The sequence below is a fragment of the Sciurus carolinensis genome, chromosome 8 (genome assembly GCF_902686445.1).
Source record: "Sciurus carolinensis chromosome 8, mSciCar1.2, whole genome shotgun sequence".
In the NCBI taxonomy this organism is placed as follows: Eukaryota; Metazoa; Chordata; class Mammalia; order Rodentia; family Sciuridae; genus Sciurus; species Sciurus carolinensis.
The window spans coordinates 138,332,011-138,355,148 of record NC_062220.1 but is presented as its reverse complement, the minus strand read 5'-3'; the positions used below and the strand labels follow the sequence as shown (position 1 = coordinate 138,355,148).

At 62.7% G+C, this 23,138-nt stretch overlaps 1 protein-coding gene across 3 annotated transcripts in view; it reads left to right on the top strand.

Moving 5' to 3' along the window:
- Scarb1 (scavenger receptor class B member 1) overlaps window positions 1-23,138 on the top strand; it is a 70,346-nt gene that overhangs the window by 36,494 nt on the left and 10,714 nt on the right. For all 3 annotated transcript variants that reach the window (XM_047560981.1, XM_047560980.1, XM_047560979.1), the window contains 5 exons: window positions 1,364-1,530; window positions 5,870-5,988; window positions 9,155-9,228; window positions 13,618-13,669; window positions 14,433-14,579. In XM_047560981.1, the coding sequence (XP_047416937.1) occupies window positions 1,364-1,530; window positions 5,870-5,988; window positions 9,155-9,228; window positions 13,618-13,669; window positions 14,433-14,579 (559 nt within the window). The remainder of the gene's footprint in view (window positions 1-1,363; window positions 1,531-5,869; window positions 5,989-9,154; window positions 9,229-13,617; window positions 13,670-14,432; window positions 14,580-23,138) is intronic.

Genomic DNA, 23,138 nt, shown 5'->3' with positions numbered 1-23,138 from the left:
ATGTCCTTCCCTTGGGAATTCACCAGGCGACCCTTGGCTCCGCCTCCCCAGCACCCCATGGAGCCCTGCTCTGTGCCAGGCGTGGGACAGGATGGCAGGAAGGGCACAGTTCCTGTGCCCGGGGGGTCACTTCCTATCAGGGGACTCCGGCCAGTGCACGGGATGTCACAGTGGCCTGCTTTGGCTGTGTGTGTGGCGGCTTTAAAAGCAGCATTTCCTTTTATTTTTTGTGCTGCTGGGGATGGAACCCAGGCCTGTGTGTGAGGCGAGCGCCCTGCCGCTGAGCCACGGCCAGCCCCCATAGGAAGCTGGCACGCAGCACGGGGTCGGGACCCGGGCGCTCCACCCCGGAGCTACACCCGCAGACCTTCTTACTTTCTGAGGCAGGGTCTTGTCCAGTTGTCCAGGCTGACCCTGAACTTGCTGCCCTCCTGCCTTAGATTTCTGAGCTGCCAGGATCACGGGCGTGTGCTACCACGTCCGGCTAGAATTTTAAACTTGGGGAAAAGTTGCAAGAACAGTGCGAGGAACCCGTCTACCTTGGCCCAGCCGTCAGTCAGCTCCCGTCACCGTAGCAACATGCGGGTTAATCAACTTATAGAGAGAAGAGGTTTATTGCGGTCACAGTTGTGGAAGCTCCCGTCCACGCGGGGTCGGCCCATCATGAGGCAGCACAGTGTGTGACAGAGCAGGACCCCCCTCGTGGCCAGGGAGCTAAAGAGAGGAAGAGGAGGAGTCTGGGGTCCCACAGGTCAGGTGCACCCCTAGAGGCCTGAAGATGCCCAGGAGGCCACCTCTTAAAGGCTCCCCAGCTCCCAAGAGGTCTTCACCTGGAGTCACTCCTCTACCTGGGACCCTGGTGGACACGGTCCAGCCCTGGCACCAGCTGCTCCGTCCTTCCTGGTTCGCCCAGTTGCTGTATCGCCGGGCCGCGTCCCCGTGTGGGTGGGAGGCCGTGGGCCCTCGTGCCTCAGGGCCTCAGCGGGTGCTTTCTAACAGAAAAGACGTTTTCTTGCATAATCGCTGTTTTCAAAACGAGGACCTTTTAAGGTGGACGAGGGAAGACTGGCCAGCCGGGTGCTGTCCAGTAAAAAAGGACGCAGCCCTTCTCAGCTTTGCTGGTCACCCACGGTCGGTCGAGTCCTTGGACGCCGAGCTCACGGGCGTGGACACTGCGGTCTTCGTTTCTGATTTAAAGCTCGTGTGGTCCTGGAGAATGGATCGGCCTGGTCGGGGCCACTGCGCCTCCCTGGGCAGGAGGCGCCCTGGGGGCGGTTCAGGTGGTGAGGCAGCTCTACCGGGTGGCCTTGGGGTCACGGTGGGGTGACCGCGGGGTCGTCGTCGCCCTGTCTGCCCCCTGCAGGTCCATGAAGCTGGTCTACCAGGAGCCGAGGGTGTTTGAAGGCATCCCCACCTACCGTTTCGTGGCCCCCAAAACCTTATTCGCCAACGGGTCCGTCTACCCGCCCAACGAAGGCTTCTGCCCCTGCCTGGAGTCCGGCATCCAGAACGTCAGCACCTGCAGGTTCGGTAGGTGTCCTGGGGACGGGGGCCGCGGCGGGGCAGGCGAGGGGCTCCTCTGCCCACGGTCGGCTTGGTCTCTGTTCCCCCTGAGCCCATGAGGCTGCAGAGCGGGCGCAGGGCGGAAGGTGACTGGAGAAGCTCTGATCCGGAGGCCTGCCATGTCGCTGGGCCCAGGTCCAGGTCCTGGCGAGCGCCTGCAGCGGGCAGTCGGCTCTTGGCCTCCCCTGCTTCTCCAGGTGCCCGCGGCCCCTTGCTCCTGGTCGCCAGCAGCTTCCCATCCCTGGGATCCACCTCTGTGCTCACATCTCTGTCTCCGTCCCCTCTCCCGGCTGGTTTCCAGGACCCTGGGGGCCACAGCAGAGCCCCCTGGGCAATCCAGGACGACCCCTCTCGGAAGGTGGCCGTTCCGAGCCCTGCTTTCCCCGTCCCCGGCTCCCGCTGCTCAGGCGAGCGTGTCCGTGGGTGTCGCACCAGGGCCGCCGCGGCCATGTCTGCCTCCCGCGCCCTTTGGAGAGCCAGGCTTGGTGGGAACGATCCTTCACCCCATCGGGTGAGAGCGGCCGGGCGGGGCCTTGTGTCAGACCCTTGTTTGGAGGTGCTGGGCACCATCGCTGGGTGGTCAGGGCCCATCTCCACGCTGCGCCCACCTCGTTGCTCACCTCAGACCCCCGGCCTCGGCCGGTGCCCCTCGCCCCTCGCCCCCCGACGGCCGAGCTCCTCTCTCCACCCGCCCGGCCGCCTGGTCCTGCCCTCTGGTCCCTGGCCTCCTGTGGCTGTTGACGTTGCAACTGATTCAAATGACATCACATTGAAAGGCCCTTCTTGCCTCACAGAAGCTGCAGTTCAGACGCCCAGCCCCGTGGGCCTGGTGGCCGCCGGGTGGACAGCGCAGGAAGGCTGTTGCTGTCCATAGGAAGCGGTGGCGCCGGCCACTCCCCGTCAGGCCCTTCCCTCTGCTGCTGTCCTCTGGGCTTGCCTCACACCGTCCCCCTCGGCCTCCTCAGCCCGACCGTGGGTGCTGTGGCCGGGCTCCCTGCCACCTGGCCTTCTTTTCAGCTGTACCCTCGGGTTCTGTGCTGTGCCCAGCACGCAGTGGCCACTCAGTGTTTGACTATCTGGACGTGAGGGCGGTCGTGTCTTGCAGGACCGAGGCCTGAGGCTGGGCGTGGCTGAGGCCCCGTGGGTGTGGGACACAAAGCTGGCCCCCAGCTGGCCGGGTCTCGCCCGACCTTGTCTTCCAGCTGGAGAAGGTGACCGTGCAGGGATGGTCTAGCTGGTCGGGAGAAGGATCACCCGGAGATGGGACGTGTCCCCGGTTTCAGGCAGAACAGGGCGACAGGCTGGGCGCTGGGCCTGCGGTCCCCCCTTGTCATGGCCTGGTCCAGCCACCTGGGCACTGTCCTCTGCTTGTCTCACGTGGTCTTCACTGGTGTCCACAGGAATCTCCACTTATAAGACGGAGTCACCTGCTGGGAGCAGCGTCATGGCGACTTGGGAGGCAGGTGGTGGACGCTGGGCCTGGGGGCCCCCACTCTTGGTTGGGGTGACTGACACCTCCAGAGCAGACCCCTCAGTGCACATTGGAGCTGGATCCCTCGGGAAGCTGCCCTTCACCATGTCCAGCGGGGTCGTCCCCTGGGCTGGCTCCACTGCCAGGCCAGATCCCCTGGTGGCTGCCGTGGAGGCTGCAGCTGGGAGTCCTGCAGGGACGGACCCCTGGGCCCTCTTTGCTCTGATGGGTCACTTGCATCCCATGCCCACTGTGAACCAAGCACTGTAGCTGAGATTGGGCTGTGCCCCTGGCCAGGCTGGCATCCTGTGCCCAGCCTCCTGCCCTGCAGGTAAGGCTGGCACCAAGGGAAGCACATGGCAGAGAGTGGGGGAGAGTCTGCCTTGGGGCAGCAACCAGCAGGGGCACTGCCAGGCCCCGCGGAGGGTGTGCCCTGCCTTCTCCTGGCACATCTGCCAAAGTGTCTCAAAAGTCTGGGAGAATTTGAGCGCTCCCGTCAGACGGAGCTTCCTCTTCCAAGTGCAAGTGCCCAGGCAGGAGCCCCACGCGGTGGGCACGCCCTCCCCGTCCTGCCCTGGGGCACCCAGCTCTGCCGGGCCTTGGCTTCCTGGGAGGGGAACTGAACTGCGGGTGCCCCTTTGCCTTGCTTCCTGCTCCTTCTGCTCATTGTCACGCAGGGGTGACATCTGGGGCACCCGTGAGGCGCTCCTCCACGGGAGCATAGCCCCGCGCCCGGCCCCTTCCCCTGCACCCACAGCGCCTGTGGGTTTTGTTGTGTTTGGTAGGTGGGATGGAGCACAGGGTGCCTCATCACTGAGCTAGAGCTCCAGCCCTTTTTAAAAAATTTGAGACAGGGCCTCGCTAAATTGCTGAGGTTGGCCTTGAACCTGCGATCCTCCTGCCTCAGCCTCCCGAGCTGCTGAATTGCTGGCTCATTCTTATGTTTTGACCGTGACTGGAGTGCTTCTAGAACATTCTTGCACCTGCTGCTTGGTGCACCTGCGTCTGCATTTCTCTGGCATTTTATCTGAAGATAAAAAATACCCACACGTTTCCCTTTCCAGGCCTGGGGAATTTCTTGGACTCAGAACTCCCTCACCTCAAACCTCTGGGTCTCACGAGAGCCTCTGACGTGCCCAACGGGGCTCCTTCCTCACAACCGTGGCAATCCTGGGCAATCTTGTCTGGTTAGGTGCCATAAAGCCATAAATTAATTACGCTTATTGCCCAGGCTGGTCTCTTTCAGGGCGTTTGGAAATAAAGTGGCGGAGAAGCTCAGGTGCCTGCGTGCAGGTGCTGCAGCCATGTGGCCGCCCTGGTGTCGGGGGTGGGAGGCTGCGGGGCTGCTCCGGCGCTCTGCCTCCAGGGCCTGGCGGGCTGGAGCACACCTCCCTCCCAGAGGCCACGCTGGGCCCACGCCCTCGCCTGTGGGCTGTTCTCGCTGCAGATGGGCAGGTGGGACCGGGTCTTCCAAATTGCATAGGTCCATCCCCACAGGGGCTCGAGGGGACTGCAAAGAGCCCAAGGAGCGTGGGCTTCCACTGGCCTCTTCCATTCTCTGAGTCCTTCCCATTACGAAGGCTCTGGGGTGCGGAGAGAGCGAAGACCTTCCCAGTCCCTGTCACTCGACCTGACTTTAACAGAGAAAGAGCAGGCGTCAGTCAAAGCCTCGTGCCAGGAGCGGGTCTGGTTAGGATCCACGGCATTCGTTAGTTTCCTCTTATTTATTATAAATTGATTCCAACATTTACTTTGTTTTGAACCAGGGGTGCTGTGCCCTGAGCTTCAGCCCCAGCTCTTTTTATTTATCTTTTAGTTTCCAGGGATGGAGCCCAGGGCTGCTTAACCACTGAGCCACATCGCAGCCCTTCTTAAAAAAACAGTTTCATTTAGAGGCAGGGTCTCACCGAGCTGCTTAGGGCCTCACTACGTTGCTGAGGCTGCCCCCGAGCTGCCGGGATTCAGGCGTGCGCCCCTGCGCCCAGGGAAATCCCAGGTCTTCTTTCAGACCGACTCTGGGCTTTGCTGAGAAACGCAGCAACAGCCCAGAATTCAAGGTTGGGAGGTGCGCAGAGCCAGGTTGGTCACCACCTGGCCGCGAAGGAAGGGCTGATGGTTCCGGGGAGGGAGACCTGGACTCTGGGTTTTTCCTTTGCCTTTTTTAAAATCGAGGTGCAGTTCATATGCCACACGGTCCCCCATTTTGAAGCGTGCGCTTCACAGGCATCCAGGACGTTCACGCTGTCGCGGGGCGGCCACCCCTCTGTTCCAGAGCACCGTCATCCCCCGAAGCAGACCCCGTGCCCATTAACCTCACCCTGCTCTCTGTCCCTGAGGATCTGTCCCCCTGGAGCTCCTGACACTGAGAGGCTCCTTGACAACCCTGATCGCCGGGCGGGGGGCCCGGGGGCTGCCGTCTGCCATTGGGTTGCTCCATGAGGTTGGGCCTCACGTTTCTGTGTGGGGGTTTCTCACTCGGAGGGCGAGGCTGGCTGTCCCTGCTCACCAGAACGCGCCACCCCGGAGACCGGCCGCGTGTCCCCCTCTGTGAGTCTCCTTCCCGCGCCCACCTGCCGTGCACCCCACCCTGGAACGTGCTCCCGGCCTGGGCCTGGCGTCTGTTGGAGGCCACCCCCAGCGTCAGCCCCTCTTGCTTCCCTCTCCGCCAGCTTGTCCCTGGCCATGTCCCTGTGCCTGGGCCTCGGCCCCCCGACCGGTCCTGGTCCCGGAGGAGCTCTGCAGACCGCGGCTGTCCCGTCTGCAGCCTGGACCCCGCTCAGGGCCGCGCCTGCAGGGCCTGCCTCCTCCTGACGGCCTCTGCCCTCTGCCTTCCAGGTGCGCCCCTGTTCCTCTCGCACCCCCACTTCCTCAACGCCGACCCGGTGCTGGCAGAAGCAGTGGGGGGCCTGCACCCCAGCCAGGAGGAGCACTCCCTGTTCCTGGACGTCCACCCGGTGAGCCCTGCCGCCCGGGCCTGGGGCGGGAGGTTTCTCGGGTGTGGATGTTGGACTGGCCCCTCCTGGCTCCAGGCTGGGGGCTGGCAGCCTGGCTTTCTTTGGCGTTGGTACTTCAAGGATGTCCCCGCTTTACCCCGGCTCCATAGTTCAGGGATTTTATTGTCCTTTTACAGGGGTCTATAAAAGGCCCTCAGATCGTAAATTCATTAGAGCTATCAGCCTGGCGGCCTCTGCGAGCCCCTCGGGCACCCTCGGGCTGTGTCAAGCTGCCATAAAGATCCTGAGATACCTGCCCGGGCCTGGCACATCTCACAGATAAATCAGATTCGGGGAATTTGTCCTGTGTGGGGACCAGGAGGGAGCGTGCCTCCCGAGGACGGGCCTGCCCCTCCCTGGCATCTCTGTCCCCTGCGGTGTCCCCGCTGGACCCCGCAGCCCCCACGGCCGACAGGGAGATTCTGTGGGTTTCTGCTTCTGGACACTCCCGCCGGAGAACGCTCACCTTCTCCCCAAAGACCTTTATTAACAAATAATCTTTAAAATTGGAAAATAGAAACGGCACGTGGTTAGGAGAGCCACTGTCACTTGTCACTGCGGGTCCCCTGGCGATGGCGGGAGCCGCGTCATGGCCCTGCTGGGCGGGAGCACCTAGGATCCGCTTCCGCGGCAGCTCTCGCCGACACAGTTCCCCGTCTCGGTCAGCACGGTGCCTGGCGGACGGCTGGATCCCTCCTCCTGAGTCCGTGGTCGCCGGCCCCACCTGGGGACTGGCCCTCCGCTCTTCTGTGGCCCACGTTCCCGGGTTCCACACACAGTGAGGCCGCTGTTGGTCTGTCTGGCTGGGCCTCCCGACGGCTCGGCCTCCTCCACCCTGTTGTCCCAGTCACGAGAGTCCCTTCGCAAGGCCGCTGTGTGGCCTTCTTTACCTGTTCGTCTGTTGATGGACGCCTGCCTCCATTCCTTTCCTGCTCTGCCTTGCGGTGGACGTGGGGGCACAGGTGTCTCTGACCACTGCCTTCCGTCCTGGGGCTCTCAGTCCAGCGCAGAGACGGCTAATGCCACCGGGCTCTGTGTCCAGGAGTCTGAGGGCCGGGCTCCCTCACGCTGGCCCTCCTGCAGGCCTCTGAAACCCGCTCTTTTCTTCCTCCTCCGCAGACCCTCTTAGCCGCTGTGCGGGGCCTGGACCCAGCTCCCTTCCTTCCCTTTGCATCTGTTCATTTTGCTGCCTTTCTGCTGCCTTCTGGAGAGTTCTGCCAGGAGCACTCTCCTCTGTGCCCTCATGATAGCTACGTAGTGAGCGGGTTTTCTTTTGGCCCTGAACAGAGAAAAGGGGGAGTCCGTGTTGGAGGCCCGAGAGAGGCCCAAGAGAGGCCCAGGCTGCCTCCGGTGAGGCCGGGCGGAGGAGCCCTTCTGCGGGCGGGAGGAGTGGACGCTGCCTGCTGACGCGTGTTGGCTGCTCGGCGAGCTCCTGCCCGGCTGCCCTGCTGTGAGGCCCGGCGGTGGCCCAGTGGGCTGCGTTTCTGTTCCCTGGGGTCAGTGGGGGCGGCGGGACCTGACGGTCCTGGAAGAAGGGGCCCAGGGGGCCTGGGACAGAGTCCCCAGAGAAGGGCGTGGCGGGGTCAGGGCCCGGGACCGGAGGGAAGGAGGTGGCGGGCGCTCGGGGCTTCCCCGGGCGTCTCAAGGACTCAGCCCAGGGCGCGGCCACAGCCAGGGCAGGTGGAGCAGGACGACAGGGGAGGCGGCTCGAGACCGAGTCTCCCCTGTGGGCGCACAGGACGCCCCGCTTCCCGCAGTGGGGGGGACAGCGCGGCAGAAGTGATGCCCCAGAGGCCCAGGAGCGCCTGGCCCGGCCTTCCCAGGGAGCCGCTCCCACGGCCCCTCTGCCCCGCACGCACACCAGCCTCCCAGGAGAGCCCGCCCGGCCTCCCCCGGCAGTTCTGCAGGCAGCTGAGGCGCAGGGAGCCCCGGTTAGCGTCCAGGGGTGGAGGACCCGCTGAAGTCCCGGATCCTCTCTGAGGAGGGCGGTGCAGGCCTGGGGTGACCTCGCTGGCCTCCGGTTCCCAAGTCCACCTCTCCCCAGGCTCGGGAGCCAGGGCTTGCCCTGCTCCTGCGCGGGCTGGGAGGCCCGGAGGCTGGAAGGGAAGACCAGCCCTTTCCCACAGGCAGGGATGGCCGTCTGGCTGCCTCACGTACCTTGTGTGCCTCGCAGGGTCCGTGAGCTGGTGTGACCAGCTCCTGATCCAGGTCAGGGAGTGAGTCACAGGGAAGAAGCCCCGGCCCTGGCCCTGGCCCTCAGGCCTCGACCCTGGGTCTTTCCCTGTTATTCCTGACTTTGTTCTGGAAGCGCCTTCCTGATTGTAGGAATGTGTGTGAGGCGATTCTTTTGCTATTGACTTTCTAAAAAAGTATCTCACTTGCAAAATAGATTTTTGATTTTTGTACCAGGGATTAAACCCAGGGTGCTAACCACTGAGCCACATCCCAGGCTTTTTATTTTTTATTTAGAAACGGGGCCTCAGTAAGTTGCTAAGGCTGACTTTGAACTTGAGATCCTCCTGCCGCAGCCTCCCCAGCCTCTGGGATCACAGGCGTGGCCCCCATGCCCAGCACAAAGTGGAGTCCTGCATAAAGGAATCCTTCTCCTACAACTTCCAATAGGACATGATGAAATCCTACAAACAAAACGGGGAGACCGCCAGGGGTCCTCCTTGGCTCTGTGTAAATGGCAGAGCTGCCTGGCGCCCGGCCTAGGCCAGCCCTGCCAGAAGGGAGGTCGGCGCGGGTGCAGTGCAGAGGGAGGAGGGAGGAGCGGGGAGGGACCGGGAAGATCCCCACCACGTTGTCTGATGGGGGCTGGGAGGGGGCCCCAAATCACGCCAGCCTGCGCTGTGGGAAGTGCTCCTCAGGAGGACAGACGGAAGGGGTGGGGCCTCTTCTACCCAGTGACAGGGGACCTTGACCTCAGGGGCACGAGCACTGTGTGGAAGCACATGTCAGCGCTCGGACCCGGGCAGGAGACCCCGTGCGCTAGACTTGGTAGACTGTGGCCCCCGACAAGGGGCTCGCGCCAGGTCGATCAAAGCAAGGCGGCTGGGCTGGGACGCAGGTCCTCCCCAGCGGGCCTGCGAGGCTGGCGGTCTCCTCACTGTGATTCTCCCCGCAGGTCACCGGAATCCCCATGAACTGCTCCGTGAAACTGCAGCTGAGCCTCTACATCAAAGCCGTCAGAGGCATCGGGTGAGTGGGCCTGGGAGCCGGAGCGGAGCCCGCGGGGGCCCCAGACCCGGAGACCCACTGCTGGAGCCGGGCGTGGACGGGAGGTGGTGCCCTGCTTCGGGAGCCGTCCCTGCCCGTCTGCCCGGGGCCCAGACCAAGGGACTGAGGAGAAAGACTTACAGCGTCACCTGGAGCTTGTTCACAGAGGAATGGTTGTTGTTGCTGTGGTTGTGGTTTTGCGGTGCTGGGGATTGAACCCAGCGAGGCAAGCGCCCCACCAACTGAGCTGTATCCCCGGTCCCTACAGAGGGATTTTTAAGCACTGATTTTATTTTTTTCTTTCAACACGGTGCCAGGGGTTGAACCCAGGAGCTCTACCCCTGAGGTACATCTGCAGCCCCTTTTTTAAAAAAAGTGTCTTGGGCTGGGGAGATAGCTCAGTCGGTAGAGTGCTTGCCTTGCAAGCACAAGGTCCCGGGTTCGATTCCCAGCACTGCAAAAAAAAAAAAAAAAAAAGAAAGTGTCTCATTTGAGGCAGGTCTTGCTGTAAGTTGCTTAGGGCCCTGCTAAGTTGCCCAGGCTGGCCTTGAATTTGTAATCCTCCTGCCTCAGCCTCCCGAGTTGCTGGGACAGGCGCACACCACTGCATCCAGTTTATGCACTGATTTTTTTTTTTTTTTTTTTTCAAATAAAAGCTTAATAGAGACAGAATTCCCCACCACAAAACTCACCCTTGAAAGGTGGACAGTTTTTCTTGCTTTGTGAGGCATTCACAGTGTCACGCAGCAGTGCAGCCTTGGGCTGCAGGGCCCTTCAACCATTCCTAAAGGAACCCTGCTGCACTCGTGGCCGCCCCTCCCCCAGCCCCTGGCCGCCACGCTCTGCTTGTCGCTGTGATGTGCCCTTGCTGGCATCTCGCACAGAGCGGCGCGGCTGCGGCCTTGTGCCCGGCGTCACGTCCTCAGGCTCACTTCTTGGGGCCGAGGCTCTGGCGGGCTGTGAGACAGCATCCCGGTCACCTGATGGACGGGCCGGCTCTCTCCACTCCCGTCCCTGGTGCACGGTGCTGCTGTGGCCCGTCCGGTTTCGGTGCAGACGTGTCTCCCTGGGTCTGCGTGCGGGAGTGGACCTCCGGGTCCTGGGGTCACTCTGCGTCACCGCTGGAGGGAACTGAACGCCTTTGTGCCTGCTCACATTCCTGCAGCCCCAAGGCACCAGCGCCTGTTCCCGGGCTGTGAGGCCGTGTTTGATAGAACGGGTAGGAAGACAGCGGCTCATCTTCCTGTCAGGGCCTGTACTTTGAGCATATTTGGAATAGTTTAAAAAATCCCTCTAGAGAGAACGTGGCAGCAGGACGGTGGCCTCTGCCTGGCTTTGGGATGCCTAGCGCGGCCGCGCCGGGGCTCTGGCCTCGCTGCCTGCGGCCAGAGCTGCTGGGGTGATCTGCGTGGGTCCCCGCGTGGCAGGACAGACCTGCTCCCAGCCGGGCTCTGCCGGGCCGCTGCCTCCAAGGCTCTGGGCCAGGCCGGGCCCTCGGCTGAGGAGCCAGAGGGCCGGTGGCCGCCCACCACCAGCTGGCTGTGGCCTCTGGGCCACTGGGCCCTTGCGGCCACATCCCCTGCATTTCCCCAGGGGACGCCAGAGCTGGGTTTGATCAGGAGCTCTCGTTTCCACCTGTCGGGAGCTGACTCAGATCCTGACCCCCGAGAGCTGTGCACTGGGGAGCTCGCGTCCGCGGCGGGAGCCCTAGGGACCGGCGGTGGCCGGGGCCCTGCCCACCTCCCCTGCAGCCAGCAAGCTGTCTCAAGGGAGGCGACCTCAACAGCTGGTGTCTGCCGTGGCCCAGAGGGGTGGCCATGGAAGGGCCCAGAGACCAGTGGCCACCAGGAGGCACCGGTTCATCAGCAGGATGGGGCATGTTCCTGGTACACTAGGGCCACCTGGAAGGTGCCCACAGAGAAGGGACCCACGGGGAAGGTGTCCACAGAGAAGAGACCCACTGAGAAGGTGCCCACAGAGAAGAGACCCACAGGGAAGGTGCCCACAGAGAAGAGACCCACAGGGAAGGTGCCCACAGAGAAGAGACCCACAGGGAAGGTGCCCACAGAGAAGAGACCCACAGGGAAGGTGCCCACAGGGAAGGTGCCCACAGAGAAGAGACCCACAGAGAAGGTGCCCACAGAGAAGAGACCCACAGGGAAGGTGCCCACAGAGAAGAGACCCACAGGGAAGGTGCCCACAGGGAAGGTGCCCACAGAGAAGAGACCCACAGGGAAGGTGCCCACAGGGAAGGTGCCCACAGAGAAGAGACCCACAGAGAAGGTGCCCACAGAGAAGAGACCCACAGAGAAGGTGCCCACAGAGAAGAGACCCACAGGGAAGGTGCCCACAGAGAAGAGACCCACAGGGAAGGTGCCCACAGAGAAGAGACCCACAGGGAAGGTGCCCACAGGGAAGGTGCCCACAGAGAAGAGACCCACAGGGAAGGTGCCCACAGAGAAGAGACCCACAGGGAAGGTGCCCACAGGGAAGGTGCCCACAGGGAAGGTGCCCACAGAGAAGAGACCCACAGGGAAGGTGCCCACAGGGAAGGTGCCCACAGAGAAGAGACCCACAGAGAAGGTGCCCACAGAGAAGAGACCCACAGAGAAGGTGCCTACAGAGAAGAGACCCACAGGGAAGGTGCCCACAGGGAAGGTGCCCACAGAGAAGAGACCCACAGGGAAGGTGCCCACAGGGAAGGTGCCCACAGAGAAGAGACCCACAGGGAAGGTGCCCACAGGGAAGGTGCCCACAGGGAAGGCGCCATGGACGTTATTTAGTTCCCGTAGCTTCTTCCAGAGGCTCTAGGGGCAGAGGCTGCGCAGGCCACCCCTCTGTCCCACGTCTCTGTGGCCTGCTCTCTAGGAGACACGCGTGAGCCCAGCGCACGGGGAGGCTGCCTGGGGTCCTCGAGGACGCTGCTCACGTGGTGCAAAACCGCCGCACGGCTCTGCGTGGGGACTGGGGGCTCCGCGTGCTCCGGGCCTGCTGGTTGGGAGCCTGGCTGCAGAGCCGGCCCGTGACCAGCACCTCCCCTGCGGGCAGCCGGCTGGAGGGCGAGCCACCCGAAGCCAGTGGTGGGGAGGGGCGGGGCGGAGGCCCAGCACAGACCCCACCTCCCGAGGGCCCGGCCGTGAGCGCCGACCCCAGGCCCTCCAACCCTGAGCACGGGCTCGGATCTGCACCCGCACTGCTTCTGCCAGCTGACTCTGACCCCAGGCCGAGGTCACGTCAGCCTTCTCCTCACAAAGCTCTTCATTTCCGTTGGCACCGTACTGCCTGTGACCTTGGCCACAGGTCTTTATCCCTCAGCTCTCTTGCTGATGGGAAGCGTAAGTGGACCTCCCCGGGCGGGACCCCCTCCCTGCTCATTCAGCTCCCCCCACGTGTGGCCGGATGCGTGGGTGTCGACCGCGGATTCCTCACGCGTTCCGCGCTCATCCTTAGTGGTTCTGCAGCTTGCTTTTCATGCCCGACAGTGAGCCTCTGACCCTTCCTCTGTGGCGTCTGAGGACCACTCGGTGCTGTCTGGCGTTCTGCACAGGCCGCGTGGGTTGTGCAGGAGGCCTGTGTCCCTGGAGAACCGCGGGCTGCTGCTGCTGTCTTGTTTTTGCTCCTCCAGGCAACGCTGAACATCCTTCAGCCTCCCTGCACACGTGTGGGGTCTCTGGGCTGTTACCGAAGACCAGCCCTGCTGGTCCCGAGGCATGTTGGTGGAACTAGGTCTGGCTGTTGAGCAGAAGACACAGCACTTGTGACCCAAAGGGGACAAAGCTTTACTGTTACCACTTCAGTTTTCTTTTAGAGGACGTTGGGAGGCAGACGTCCTGGGGCACTATGGCAGCCAAAGACATCCAGGGTCCGAGTCCATCCCATCTCCTTGTTCCATTTTCCTAGCACATGGCTTCCGTCTTCAAGGTGGTCTAAATGGTCTAAAGGGCTGTCAGAGCTCCAGCTGTTGCATCTGCATTTCAGGCATCTGAAAAGCAGAACAGAAAAAGTGTTTGCCTCCCAGCTATTCTACATAGGTTTCTGCTAACATCTCATCAACCAGAATTTGGTCACATGGCCCTCCCCACTCTCAGCAAGACAGACTGAGATAGTCTTTTGTATGGGTGTGATGCCAACCTGAATAGAATTGGGGTTCTGTTTCTAAAAGGGACAAATACATATCAGCCAAGTCACTGTCAGTCCTTGGCGTTTCGGAGATGTGTTTTAATTTTAAAGGATCATGCTCGAGTTGAGAAACTGCTCCCTGCCCTCACAACCCCTTCCCCAACCTGCACTGTGGAGCTGCAGGGCACAACCCTCCGGCCGAGCCACCCCCTCACCCACACCTGTCACTCACCTGCTCTGTCCCACTTGCAGGCAAACCGGGAAGATTGAGCCTGTGGTCCTGCCGCTGCTGTGGTTTGGAGAGGTAAGGTGGCACTGGGCACTGTCGGCTACCGGGGAGGAGAGGGCTGGGCCAGGGGACGGGACTGTGTGCCTGGGACACTGTCTCCGCACCTTATGTCCACGATCCTGGGGGGCTGCAAGGACCACCAGGTGGGGAAGCTATGTGGCAGCGTGTCCGTGGCAGGGGGTGAAGTAGTTTTGTGACTGCTGCGACCGCTGTGGCGGGAAGGCCGGAAGCAGGTTTTCAAGAAAGTCAACTTTTCTTGAACTTCTCTTCTTGCCAAGCTTTTCAGTATTCCTTCTGGTCTACTTTATTTTTTGATGTAATTTAATTTTATGAAGTCACATTATTTTGTTACGTGATTTCTGGCCTACCTAGATTTAAATCAGGGCTTGCTAGTGGCCGGCACAGATAGCTCGGAAGGTCAAGGTCGGGGTCACTGTGCTCACAGCCCAGTCTGAGGGGCTGCGGAGGGCGGAGCTCCGCGCCGCGCAGACACCCGGCGCCAGTTGCTTTCCTCTCGTGGCCCCGCCCCCTCGAGGCGCTCAGACCCCGGCTTCACTCATTGGTCAGGGCAAGATAGGGCGGCCACGTGGGAGGGGCCTATGGGCCAGGACCGCCTGCCATTGGTCCGGCCTTGATCACATGGTCCAGGTCCCCGCAAGGCAGCCTGGGCAATGTAGTCCGGCCGAGTACCCCGAGGGAAGGTTGGCGCCGCGGCCGGGAGCGGGCGGAGGCCTGCGGGACCCGCGGCGTGGGCCCAGCCCTGTGTTCCCTTCCGCAGAGCGGGGCCATGGAGGGCGAGACACTGCAGACCTTCTACACGCAGCTGGTGCTGATGCCCAAGGTGATGCACTACGCCCAGTACGTGCTGCTCGCGCTGGGCGGCGCGCTGCTGCTCGTGCCCATCGTCTTCCAGGCGCGGAGCCAGGTAGGTGACTGCGCGAGGCGGGCGCGCGCGGGCCGGGCCGGGCCTGGCGTCGGGGTGGTCCCCGCTCCCTTCACTCTGCCGCCTCCTCGCTTCTCTCGCACCTGCGTGGCCTCCACTCTGCCTGTCCTGGCGGCCTGGGACCTCCCCGGGGCCGCAGCGGCGGCTCTTGAATCACTCGTTCAACAAGTGGGCGCCTGCTGAATGCCAGGCTGTTAGGCCCAGGGCGAACAGGCCCCTGCTTGGGGAGCAACCAGCTGGCATTCCTGTGGCGGGAGACAGGCGGAAACCAGGTGGATAAACAGAAAAGGTAATTCTACCAAAGATAAAGAGCGTCTAGAAAGTGACCAGAGCCGGTGCTGCGAAGTCGCAGTCTGACGTGAGCCACGTGTGTGTTTAAGGTTTCTGAGAGCCTCAGCCTGTCAGAAGAAGCGCTGAAGTTAATTTTAATTACAATTTTATTTAACTCAAATATGTCCAGAAGGTCGTTGTTGCAGTAAGAACCAATATAAAAGATGTAGGAATGTTTGCACTATTTTTCAAATCTTTGAAATCCGGTGTGTCTTTTATACTTAGAGCAGCTCTCCATTCCGACTCACCCTGTTTCAAAGGCCCAATAGCCACATGTGGCTCCCAGATTGAACATCCCCTGTCCAGGGGGTAGGACAAATACAGATAGGAAAGACCTGCCTGGCCTGATGGAATCCAAGCTTAGATGCAGATGCTAGGGAGGCACACAGCACAAATAGAGTGCTACAGATGGAGGGAGGACCAGTGCAAAGGCCCTGGGGCAGCGACAGGGCAGGCAAACTGGAGGCTCAGGCAGGGCCAAGGTGGCTGCAGAGAGTTACAGGAAGGGCAGGTTACTTGGGGTTTTTTAAGGCGAGGAATCACTGTATCACCTGAGCAGCAAACAGGTCCTGAACCAGGAGGGTCAGAAGCAGAGGACTAGTGAGCAAGAGTAGGGGAAGCTTATATCAGGAAAGGATAGAGATGAAGATTTTTTGGGGGGCACTCGGAATTTAGCCTAGGGGCACTTTACCACTGAGCCACATCCCACTTTTTATTTTTTATTGTGCAACTTGCTAAGTTGCTCAGGCCTCACTGATGGCTGAGGCTGGCCTTGAGTTTGTGATCCTCTTGCCTCAGCCTCCCCAGCCTTTGGGATTACAGGTGTGTACCACCGTGCACAGTTGAGTTTTTTGTGGCCTCCGCTTGCACATCTGCTGGGGAACTTATCTGGGGACAGTGCTGTGCACTGGTGGCAGGATGCAGAAGGGACCAGAAACGTGGTCTGAGAGCAGGGTCCCCGGGTCTCAGGGTCTGCGCGGGTCCTGGCAGTGTTGGGATGCCAAGGAAGTTCTGCAGGCAGATTGGTGAGCACCCGTGAAGGATGGGGCTCCTGCTCACGGGCAGGGAGTCTGGAAGGGCCTCCCGCGGCCCTAGCCAAGTTGTCCCGGGCCAAGGGCGGGCCTGGGGACCCCTGTGCCCGCCAGTTCCTCCTCCTGTCTCTGGGGAAGCTGCACCCTGCCTGCTTGCTCGCTTGCTCTCTGTGGGGCACTGGACTTTTCTGACTCTAACCTGGGACCCGACGTCCCTTCTAACTCCAACTTGGGCACAAGTGGTCATGGGCGGCCGCCTCTGGCCCAGCAGCCTGGCTCTGCCTTGTGGCCATTCCCATCTCCCTTGCTGCCCAGGTTCGGGGGCCCAGCTGGTTGTCGCTTGCCCCGCAAAGCGAGTGCCCAGCGTGTCCTGGGGGGTCACCAGGGTGGGCAGAAGGATCAGGAGCCGAGCCCCACAGCTCGTGGCAGCAGGAGTCAGTGTCCTTCAAGGACAGGCACAGCCTCCAGGCTGGGACCGCGGGGCCCTTGGTCCTCCGCCCCGTCTCTCTCCCAGTCGTCCACGGGCTGGAGGGTGAAGAGCAGGACCTGAAGGTCCTGCCTCACCCCAGCTCAGTGTCCCTCCCCAGGTCAGAGCTCCTCCCCTGTCAGTGTCCCTCCCAGGTCAGTGTCCCTCCCCAGGTCAGTGTCCCTCCCCAGGTCAGTGTCCCTCCCTCAGGTTAGTGTCCCTTCCTTAGGTCAGTGTCCCTCCCCAGCTCAGTGTCCCTTCCTTAGTTCAGTGTCCCTCCCCAGCTCAGTGTCCCTCCCCTGTCAGTGTCCCTCCCAGGTCAGTGTCCCTCCTTGTCAGTGTCCCTCCCAGCTCAGTGTCCCTCCCCAGGTCAGTGTCCCTCCCCTGTCAGTGTCCCTCCCCAGGTCAGTGTCCCTCCCCTGTCAGTGTCCCTCCCAGCTCAGTGTCCCTCCCCAGGTCAGTGTCCCTCCCCTGTAAGTGTCCCTCCCCTGTCAGTGTCCCTCCCCTGTCAGTGTCCCTCCCAGCTCAGTGTCCCTCCCAGGTCAGTGTCCCTCCTTGTCAGTGTCCCTCCCAGGTCAGTGTCCCTCCCCAGCTCAGTGTCCCTCCCAGCTCAGTGTCCCTCCCAGGTCAGTGTCCCTCCCCTGTCAGTGTCCCTCCCAGCTCAGTGTCCCTCCCCCAGCTCAGTGTCCCTCCCCTGTCAGTGTCCCTCCCTCAGGTTAGTGTCCCTTCCTTAGGTCAGTGTCCCTCCCCAGGTCAGTGTCCCTCCCCAGCTCAGTGTCCCTCCCCACGTCAGTGTCCCTCCCAGCTCAGTGTCCCTCCCAGGTCAGTGTCCCTCCCCAGCTCAGTGTCCCTCCCCAGGTCAGTGTCCCTCCCCTGTCAGTGTCCCTCCCCTGTCAGTGTCCCTCCCCTGTCAGTGTCCCTCCCTGTCAGTGTCCCTCCCAGGTCAGTGTCCCTCCCTGTCAGTGTCCCTCCCAGCTCAGTGTCCCTCCCAGCTCAGTGTCCCTTCCTTAGGTCAGTGTCCCTCCCCTGTCAGTGTCCCTCCCAGCTCAGTGTCCCTCCCCAGCTCAGTGTCCCTCCCCTGTCAGTGTCCCTCCCAGGTCAGTGTCCCTCCCCAGCTCAGTGTCCCTCCCCTGTCAGTGTCCCTCCCAGCTCAGTGTCCCTCCCAGGTCAGTGTCCCTCCCCAGCTCAGTGTCCCTCCCCTGTCAGTGTCCCTCCCCAGGTCAGTGTCCCTCCCCTGTCAGTGTCCCTCCCCAGGTCAGTGTCCCTCCCCTGTCAGTGTCCCTCCCAGCTCAGTGTCCCTCCCAGCTCAGTGTCCCTCCCCAGCTCAGTGTCCCTCCCCTGTCAGTGTCCCTCCCAGGTCAGTGTCCCTCCCCTGTCAGTGTCCCTCCCTGTCAGTGTCCCTCCCTGTCAGTGTCCCTCCCCAGCTCAGTGTCCCTCCCAGCTCAGTGTCCCTCCCCTGTCAGTGTCCCTCCCCTGTCAGTGTCCCTCCCAGGTCAGTGTCCCTCCCAGCTCAGTGTCCCTCCCCAGCTCAGTGTCCCTCCCAGCTCAGTGTCCCTCCCCTGTCAGTGTCCCTCCCAGGTCAGTGTCCCTCCCCTGTCAGTGTCCCTCCCAGCTCAGTGTCCCTCCCAGGTCAGTGTCCCTCCCCTGTCAGTGTCCCTCCCCTGTCAGTGTCCCTCCCAGCTCAGTGTCCCTCCCAGCTCAGTGTCCCTCCCAGCTCAGTGTCCCTCCCAGGTCAGTGTCCCTCCCCTGTCAGTGTCCCTCCCAGCTCAGTGTCCCTCCCAGCTCAGTGTCCCTCCCCTGTCAGTGTCCCTCCCCAGGTCAGTGTCCCTCCCCTGTCAGTGTCCCTCCCAGCTCAGTGTCCCTCCCCAGCTCAGTGTCCCTCCCCTGTCAGTGTCCCTCCCAGGTCAGTGTCCCTCCCCAGCTCAGTGTCCCTCCCCTGTCAGTGTCCCTCCCAGCTCAGTGTCCCTCCCAGCTCAGTGTCCCTCCCAGCTCAGTGTCCCTCCCTGTCAGTGTCCCTCCCAGGTCAGTGTCCCTCCCCAGCTCAGTGTCCCTCCCCTGTCAGTGTCCCTCCCAGCTCAGTGTCCCTCCCAGGTCAGTGTCCCTCCCCTGTCAGTGTCCCTCCCAGCTCAGTGTCCCTCCCAGCTCAGTGTCCCTCCCCAGCTCAGTGTCCCTCCCCTGTCAGTGTCCCTCCCAGCTCAGTGTCCCTCCCCTGTCAGTGTCCCTCCCAGGTCAGTGTCCCTCCCCTGTCAGTGTCCCTCCCTGTCAGTGTCCCTCCCAGGTCAGTGTCCCTCCCCAGGTCAGTGTCCCTCCCAGGTCAGTGTCCCTCCCCAGCTCAGTGTCCCTCCCCTGTCAGTGTCCCTCCCAGCTCAGTGTCCCTCCCAGCTCAGTGTCCCTCCCCTGTCAGTGTCCCTCCCAGCTCAGTGTCCCTCCCAGGTCAGTGTCCCTCCCCTGTCAGTGTCCCTCCCCTGTCAGTGTCCCTCCCAGGTCAGTGTCCCTCCCCTGTCAGTGTCCCTCCCAGGTCAGTGTCCCTCCCTGTCAGTGTCCCTCCCTGTCAGTGTCCCTCCCAGCTCAGTGTCCCTCCCAGCTCAGTGTCCCTCCCCTGTCAGTGTCCCTCCCAGGTCAGTGTCCCTCCCAGCTCAGTGTCCCTCCCCTGTCAGTGTCCCTCCCAGGTCAGTGTCCCTCCCCTGTCAGTGTCCCTCCCCAGCTCAGTGTCCCTCCCCTGTCAGTGTCCCTCCCAGCTCAGTGTCCCTCCCCTGTCAGTGTCCCTCCCAGCTCAGTGTCCCTCCCCTGTCAGTGTCCCTCCCAGGTCAGTGTCCCTCCCAGCTCAGTGTCCCTCCCAGCTCAGTGTCCCTCCCCTGTCAGTGTCCCTCCCAGCTCAGTGTCCCTCCCAGCTCAGTGTCCCTCCCAGCTCAGTGTCCCTCCCCTGTCAGTGTCCCTCCCCTGTCAGTGTCCCTCCCAGGTCAGTGTCCCTCCCAGGTCAGTGTCCCTCCCCAGCTCAGTGTCCCTCCCAGGTCAGTGTCCCTCCCAGCTTAGTGTCCCTCCCAGCTCAGTGTCCCTCCCCTGTCAGTGTCCCTCCCAGGTCAGTGTCCCTCCCAGCTCAGTGTCCCTCCCCTGTCAGTGTCCCTCCCAGGTCAGTGTCCCTCCCCTGTCAGTGTCCCTCCCCTGTCAGTGTCCCTCCCCTGTCAGTGTCCCTCCCCAGCTCAGTGTCCCTCCCAGCTCAGTGTCCCTCCCCTGTCAGTGTCCCTCCCAGGTCAGTGTCCCTCCCCAGGTCAGTGTCCCTCCCCCCGTCAGTGTCCCTCCCTTGTCAGTGTCCCTCCCCAGGTCAGTGTCCCTCCCCAGCTCAGTGTCCCTCCCAGGTCAGTGTCCCTCCCAGGTCAGTGTCCCTCCCCAGCTCAGTGTCCCTCCCCACGTCATTGTCCCTCCCCAGGTCAGTGTCCCTCCCCAGCTCAGTGTCCCTCCCAGCTCAGTGTCCCTCCCAGGTCAGTGTCCCTCCCAGGTCAGTGTCCCTCCCCAGGTCAGTGTCCCTCCCCCCGTCAGTGTCCCTCCCCTGTCAGTTTCCCTCCCCAGGTCAGTGTCCCTCCCCAGCTCAGTGTCCCTCCCAGGTCAGTGTCCCTCCCCTGTCAGTGTCCCTCCCCTGTCAGTGTCCCTCCCAGGTCAGTGTCCCTCCCCTGTCAGTGTCCCTCCCCAGGTCAGTGTCCCTCCCCTGTCAGTGTCCCTCCCAGCTCAGTGTCCCTCCCAGGTCAGTGTCCCTCCCCAGCTCAGTGTCCCTCCCCTGTCAGTGTCCCTCCCCAGGTCAGTGTCCCTCCCCTGTCAGTGTCCCTCCCCAGGTCAGTGTCCCTCCCCTGTCAGTGTCCCTCCCAGCTCAGTGTCCCTCCCAGCTCAGTGTCCCTCCCCAGCTCAGTGTCCCTCCCCTGTCAGTGTCCCTCCCAGGTCAGTGTCCCTCCCCTGTCAGTGTCCCTCCCTGTCAGTGTCCCTCCCTGTCAGTGTCCCTCCCCAGCTCAGTGTCCCTCCCAGCTCAGTGTCCCTCCCCTGTCAGTGTCCCTCCCAGCTCAGTGTCCCTCCCAGGTCAGTGTCCCTCCCCAGCTCAGTGTCCCTCCCCTGTCAGTGTCCCTCCCAGCTCAGTGTCCCTCCCAGGTCAGTGTCCCTCCCCAGCTCAGTGTCCCTCCCCTGTCAGTGTCCCTCCCCAGCTCAGTGTCCCTCCCAGGTCAGTGTCCCTCCCCAGCTCAGTGTCCCTCCCCTGTCAGTGTCCCTCCCAGCTCAGTGTCCCTCCCCTGTCAGTGTCCCTCCCAGCTCAGTGTCCCTCCCAGGTCAGTGTCCCTCCCCAGCTCAGTGTCCCTCCCCTGTCAGTGTCCCTCCCAGCTCAGTGTCCCTCCCCAGCTCAGTGTCCCTCCCAGGTCAGTGTCCCTCCCAGCTCAGTGTCCCTCCCCTGTCAGTGTCCCTCCCCAGGTCAGTGTCCCTCCCCTGTCAGTGTCCCTCCCAGGTCAGTGTCCCTCCCAGCTCAGTGTCCCTCCCCTGTCAGTGTCCCTCCCAGCTCAGTGTCCCTCCCCTGTCAGTGTCCCTCCCAGCTCAGTGTCCCTCCCAGGTCAGTGTCCCTCCCCAGCTCAGTGTCCCTCCCCTGTCAGTGTCCCTCCCCAGGTCAGTGTCCCTCCCCTGTCAGTGTCCCTCCCCAGGTCAGTGTCCCTCCCCTGTCAGTGTCCCTCCCAGCTCAGTGTCCCTCCCAGCTCAGTGTCCCTCCCCAGCTCAGTGTCCCTCCCCTGTCAGTGTCCCTCCCAGGTCAGTGTCCCTCCCTGTCAGTGTCCCTCCCTGTCAGTGTCCCTCCCAGGTCAGTGTCCCTCCCAGCTCAGTGTCCCTCCCCTGTCAGTGTCCCTCCCAGGTCAGTGTCCCTCCCCTGTCAGTGTCCCTCCCAGGTCAGTGTCCCTCCCAGCTCAGTGTCCCTCCCAGGTCAGTGTCCCTCCCCTGTCAGTGTCCCTCCCAGCTCAGTGTCCCTCCCAGGTCAGTGTCCCTCCCAGCTCAGTGTCCCTCCCCTGTCAGTGTCCCTCCCAGGTCAGTGTCCCTCCCCTGTCAGTGTCCCTCCCAGCTCAGTGTCCCTCCCAGGTCAGTGTCCCTCCCAGGTCAGTGTCCCTCCCCAGCTCAGTGTCCCTCCCAGCTCAGTGTCCCTCCCAGCTCAGTGTCCCTCCCAGGTCAGTGTCCCTCCCAGCTCAGTGTCCCTCCCCTGTCAGTGTCCCTCCCAGGTCAGTGTCCCTCCCCAGTTCAGTGTCCGTCCCAGCTCAGTGTCCCTCCCAGGTCAGTGTCCCTCCCAGGTCAGTGTCCCTCCCCTGTCAGTGTCCCTCCCAGGTCAGTGTCCCTCCCAGGTCAGTGTCCCTCCCAGGTCAGTGTCCCTCCCCTGTCAGTGTCCCTCCCAGCTCAGTGTCCCTCCCAGCTCAGTGTCCCTCCCAGGTCAGTGTCCCTCCCAGCTCAGTGTCCCTCCAGGTCAGGTCCCTCCCAGGTCAGTGTCCCTCCCAGGTCAGTGTCCCTCCCAGGTCAGTGTCCCTCCCCAGCTCAGTGTCCCTCCCAGCTCAGTGTCCCTCCAGGTCAGTGTCCCTCCCCTGTCAGTGTCCCTCCCAGCTCAGTGTCCCTCCCAGGTCAGTGTCCCTCCCAGCTCAGTGTCCCTCCCCTGTCAGTGTCCCTCCCCTGTCAGTGTCCCTCCCCAGCTCAGTGTCCCTCCCAGCTCAGTGTCCCTCCCAGGTCAGTGTCCCTCCCAGGTCAGTGTCCCTCCCCTGTCAGTGTCCCTTCCTGTCAGTGTCCCTCCCAGGTCAGTGTCCCTCCCCAGCTCAGTGTCCCTCCCAGCTCAGTGTCCCTCCCAGGTCAGTGTCCCTCCCAGCTCAGTGTCCCTCCCAGCTCAGTGTCCCTCCCCAGCTCAGTGTCCCTCCCCAGCTCAGTGTCCCTCCCTGTCAGTGTCCCTCCCCTGTCAGTGTCCCTCCCCTGTCAGTGTCCCTCCCCAGCTCAGTGTCCCTCCCCAGCTCAGTGTCCCTCCCCTGTCAGTGTCCCTCCCAGCTCAGTGTCCCTCCCCTGTCAGTGTCCCTCCCAGCTCAGTGTCCCTCCCAGGTCAGTGTCCCTCCCCAGCTCAGTGTCCCTCCCCTGTCAGTGTCCCTCCCAGCTCAGTGTCCCTCCCCAGCTCAGTGTCCCTCCCAGGTCAGTGTCCCTTCCAGCTCAGTGTCCCTCCCCTGTCAGTGTCCCTCCCCAGGTCAGTGTCCCTCCCCTGTCAGTGTCCCTCCCAGGTCAGTGTCCCTCCCAGCTCAGTGTCCCTCCCCTGTCAGTGTCCCTCCCAGCTCAGTGTCCCTCCCCTGTCAGTGTCCCTCCCAGCTCAGTGTCCCTCCCAGGTCAGTGTCCCTCCCCAGCTCAGTGTCCCTCCCCTGTCAGTGTCCCTCCCCAGGTCAGTGTCCCTCCCCTGTCAGTGTCCCTCCCCAGGTCAGTGTCCCTCCCCTGTCAGTGTCCCTCCCAGCTCAGTGTCCCTCCCAGCTCAGTGTCCCTCCCCAGCTCAGTGTCCCTCCCCTGTCAGTGTCCCTCCCAGGTCAGTGTCCCTCCCTGTCAGTGTCCCTCCCTGTCAGTGTCCCTCCCAGGTCAGTGTCCCTCCCAGCTCAGTGTCCCTCCCCTGTCAGTGTCCCTCCCAGGTCAGTGTCCCTCCCCTGTCAGTGTCCCTCCCAGGTCAGTGTCCCTCCCAGCTCAGTGTCCCTC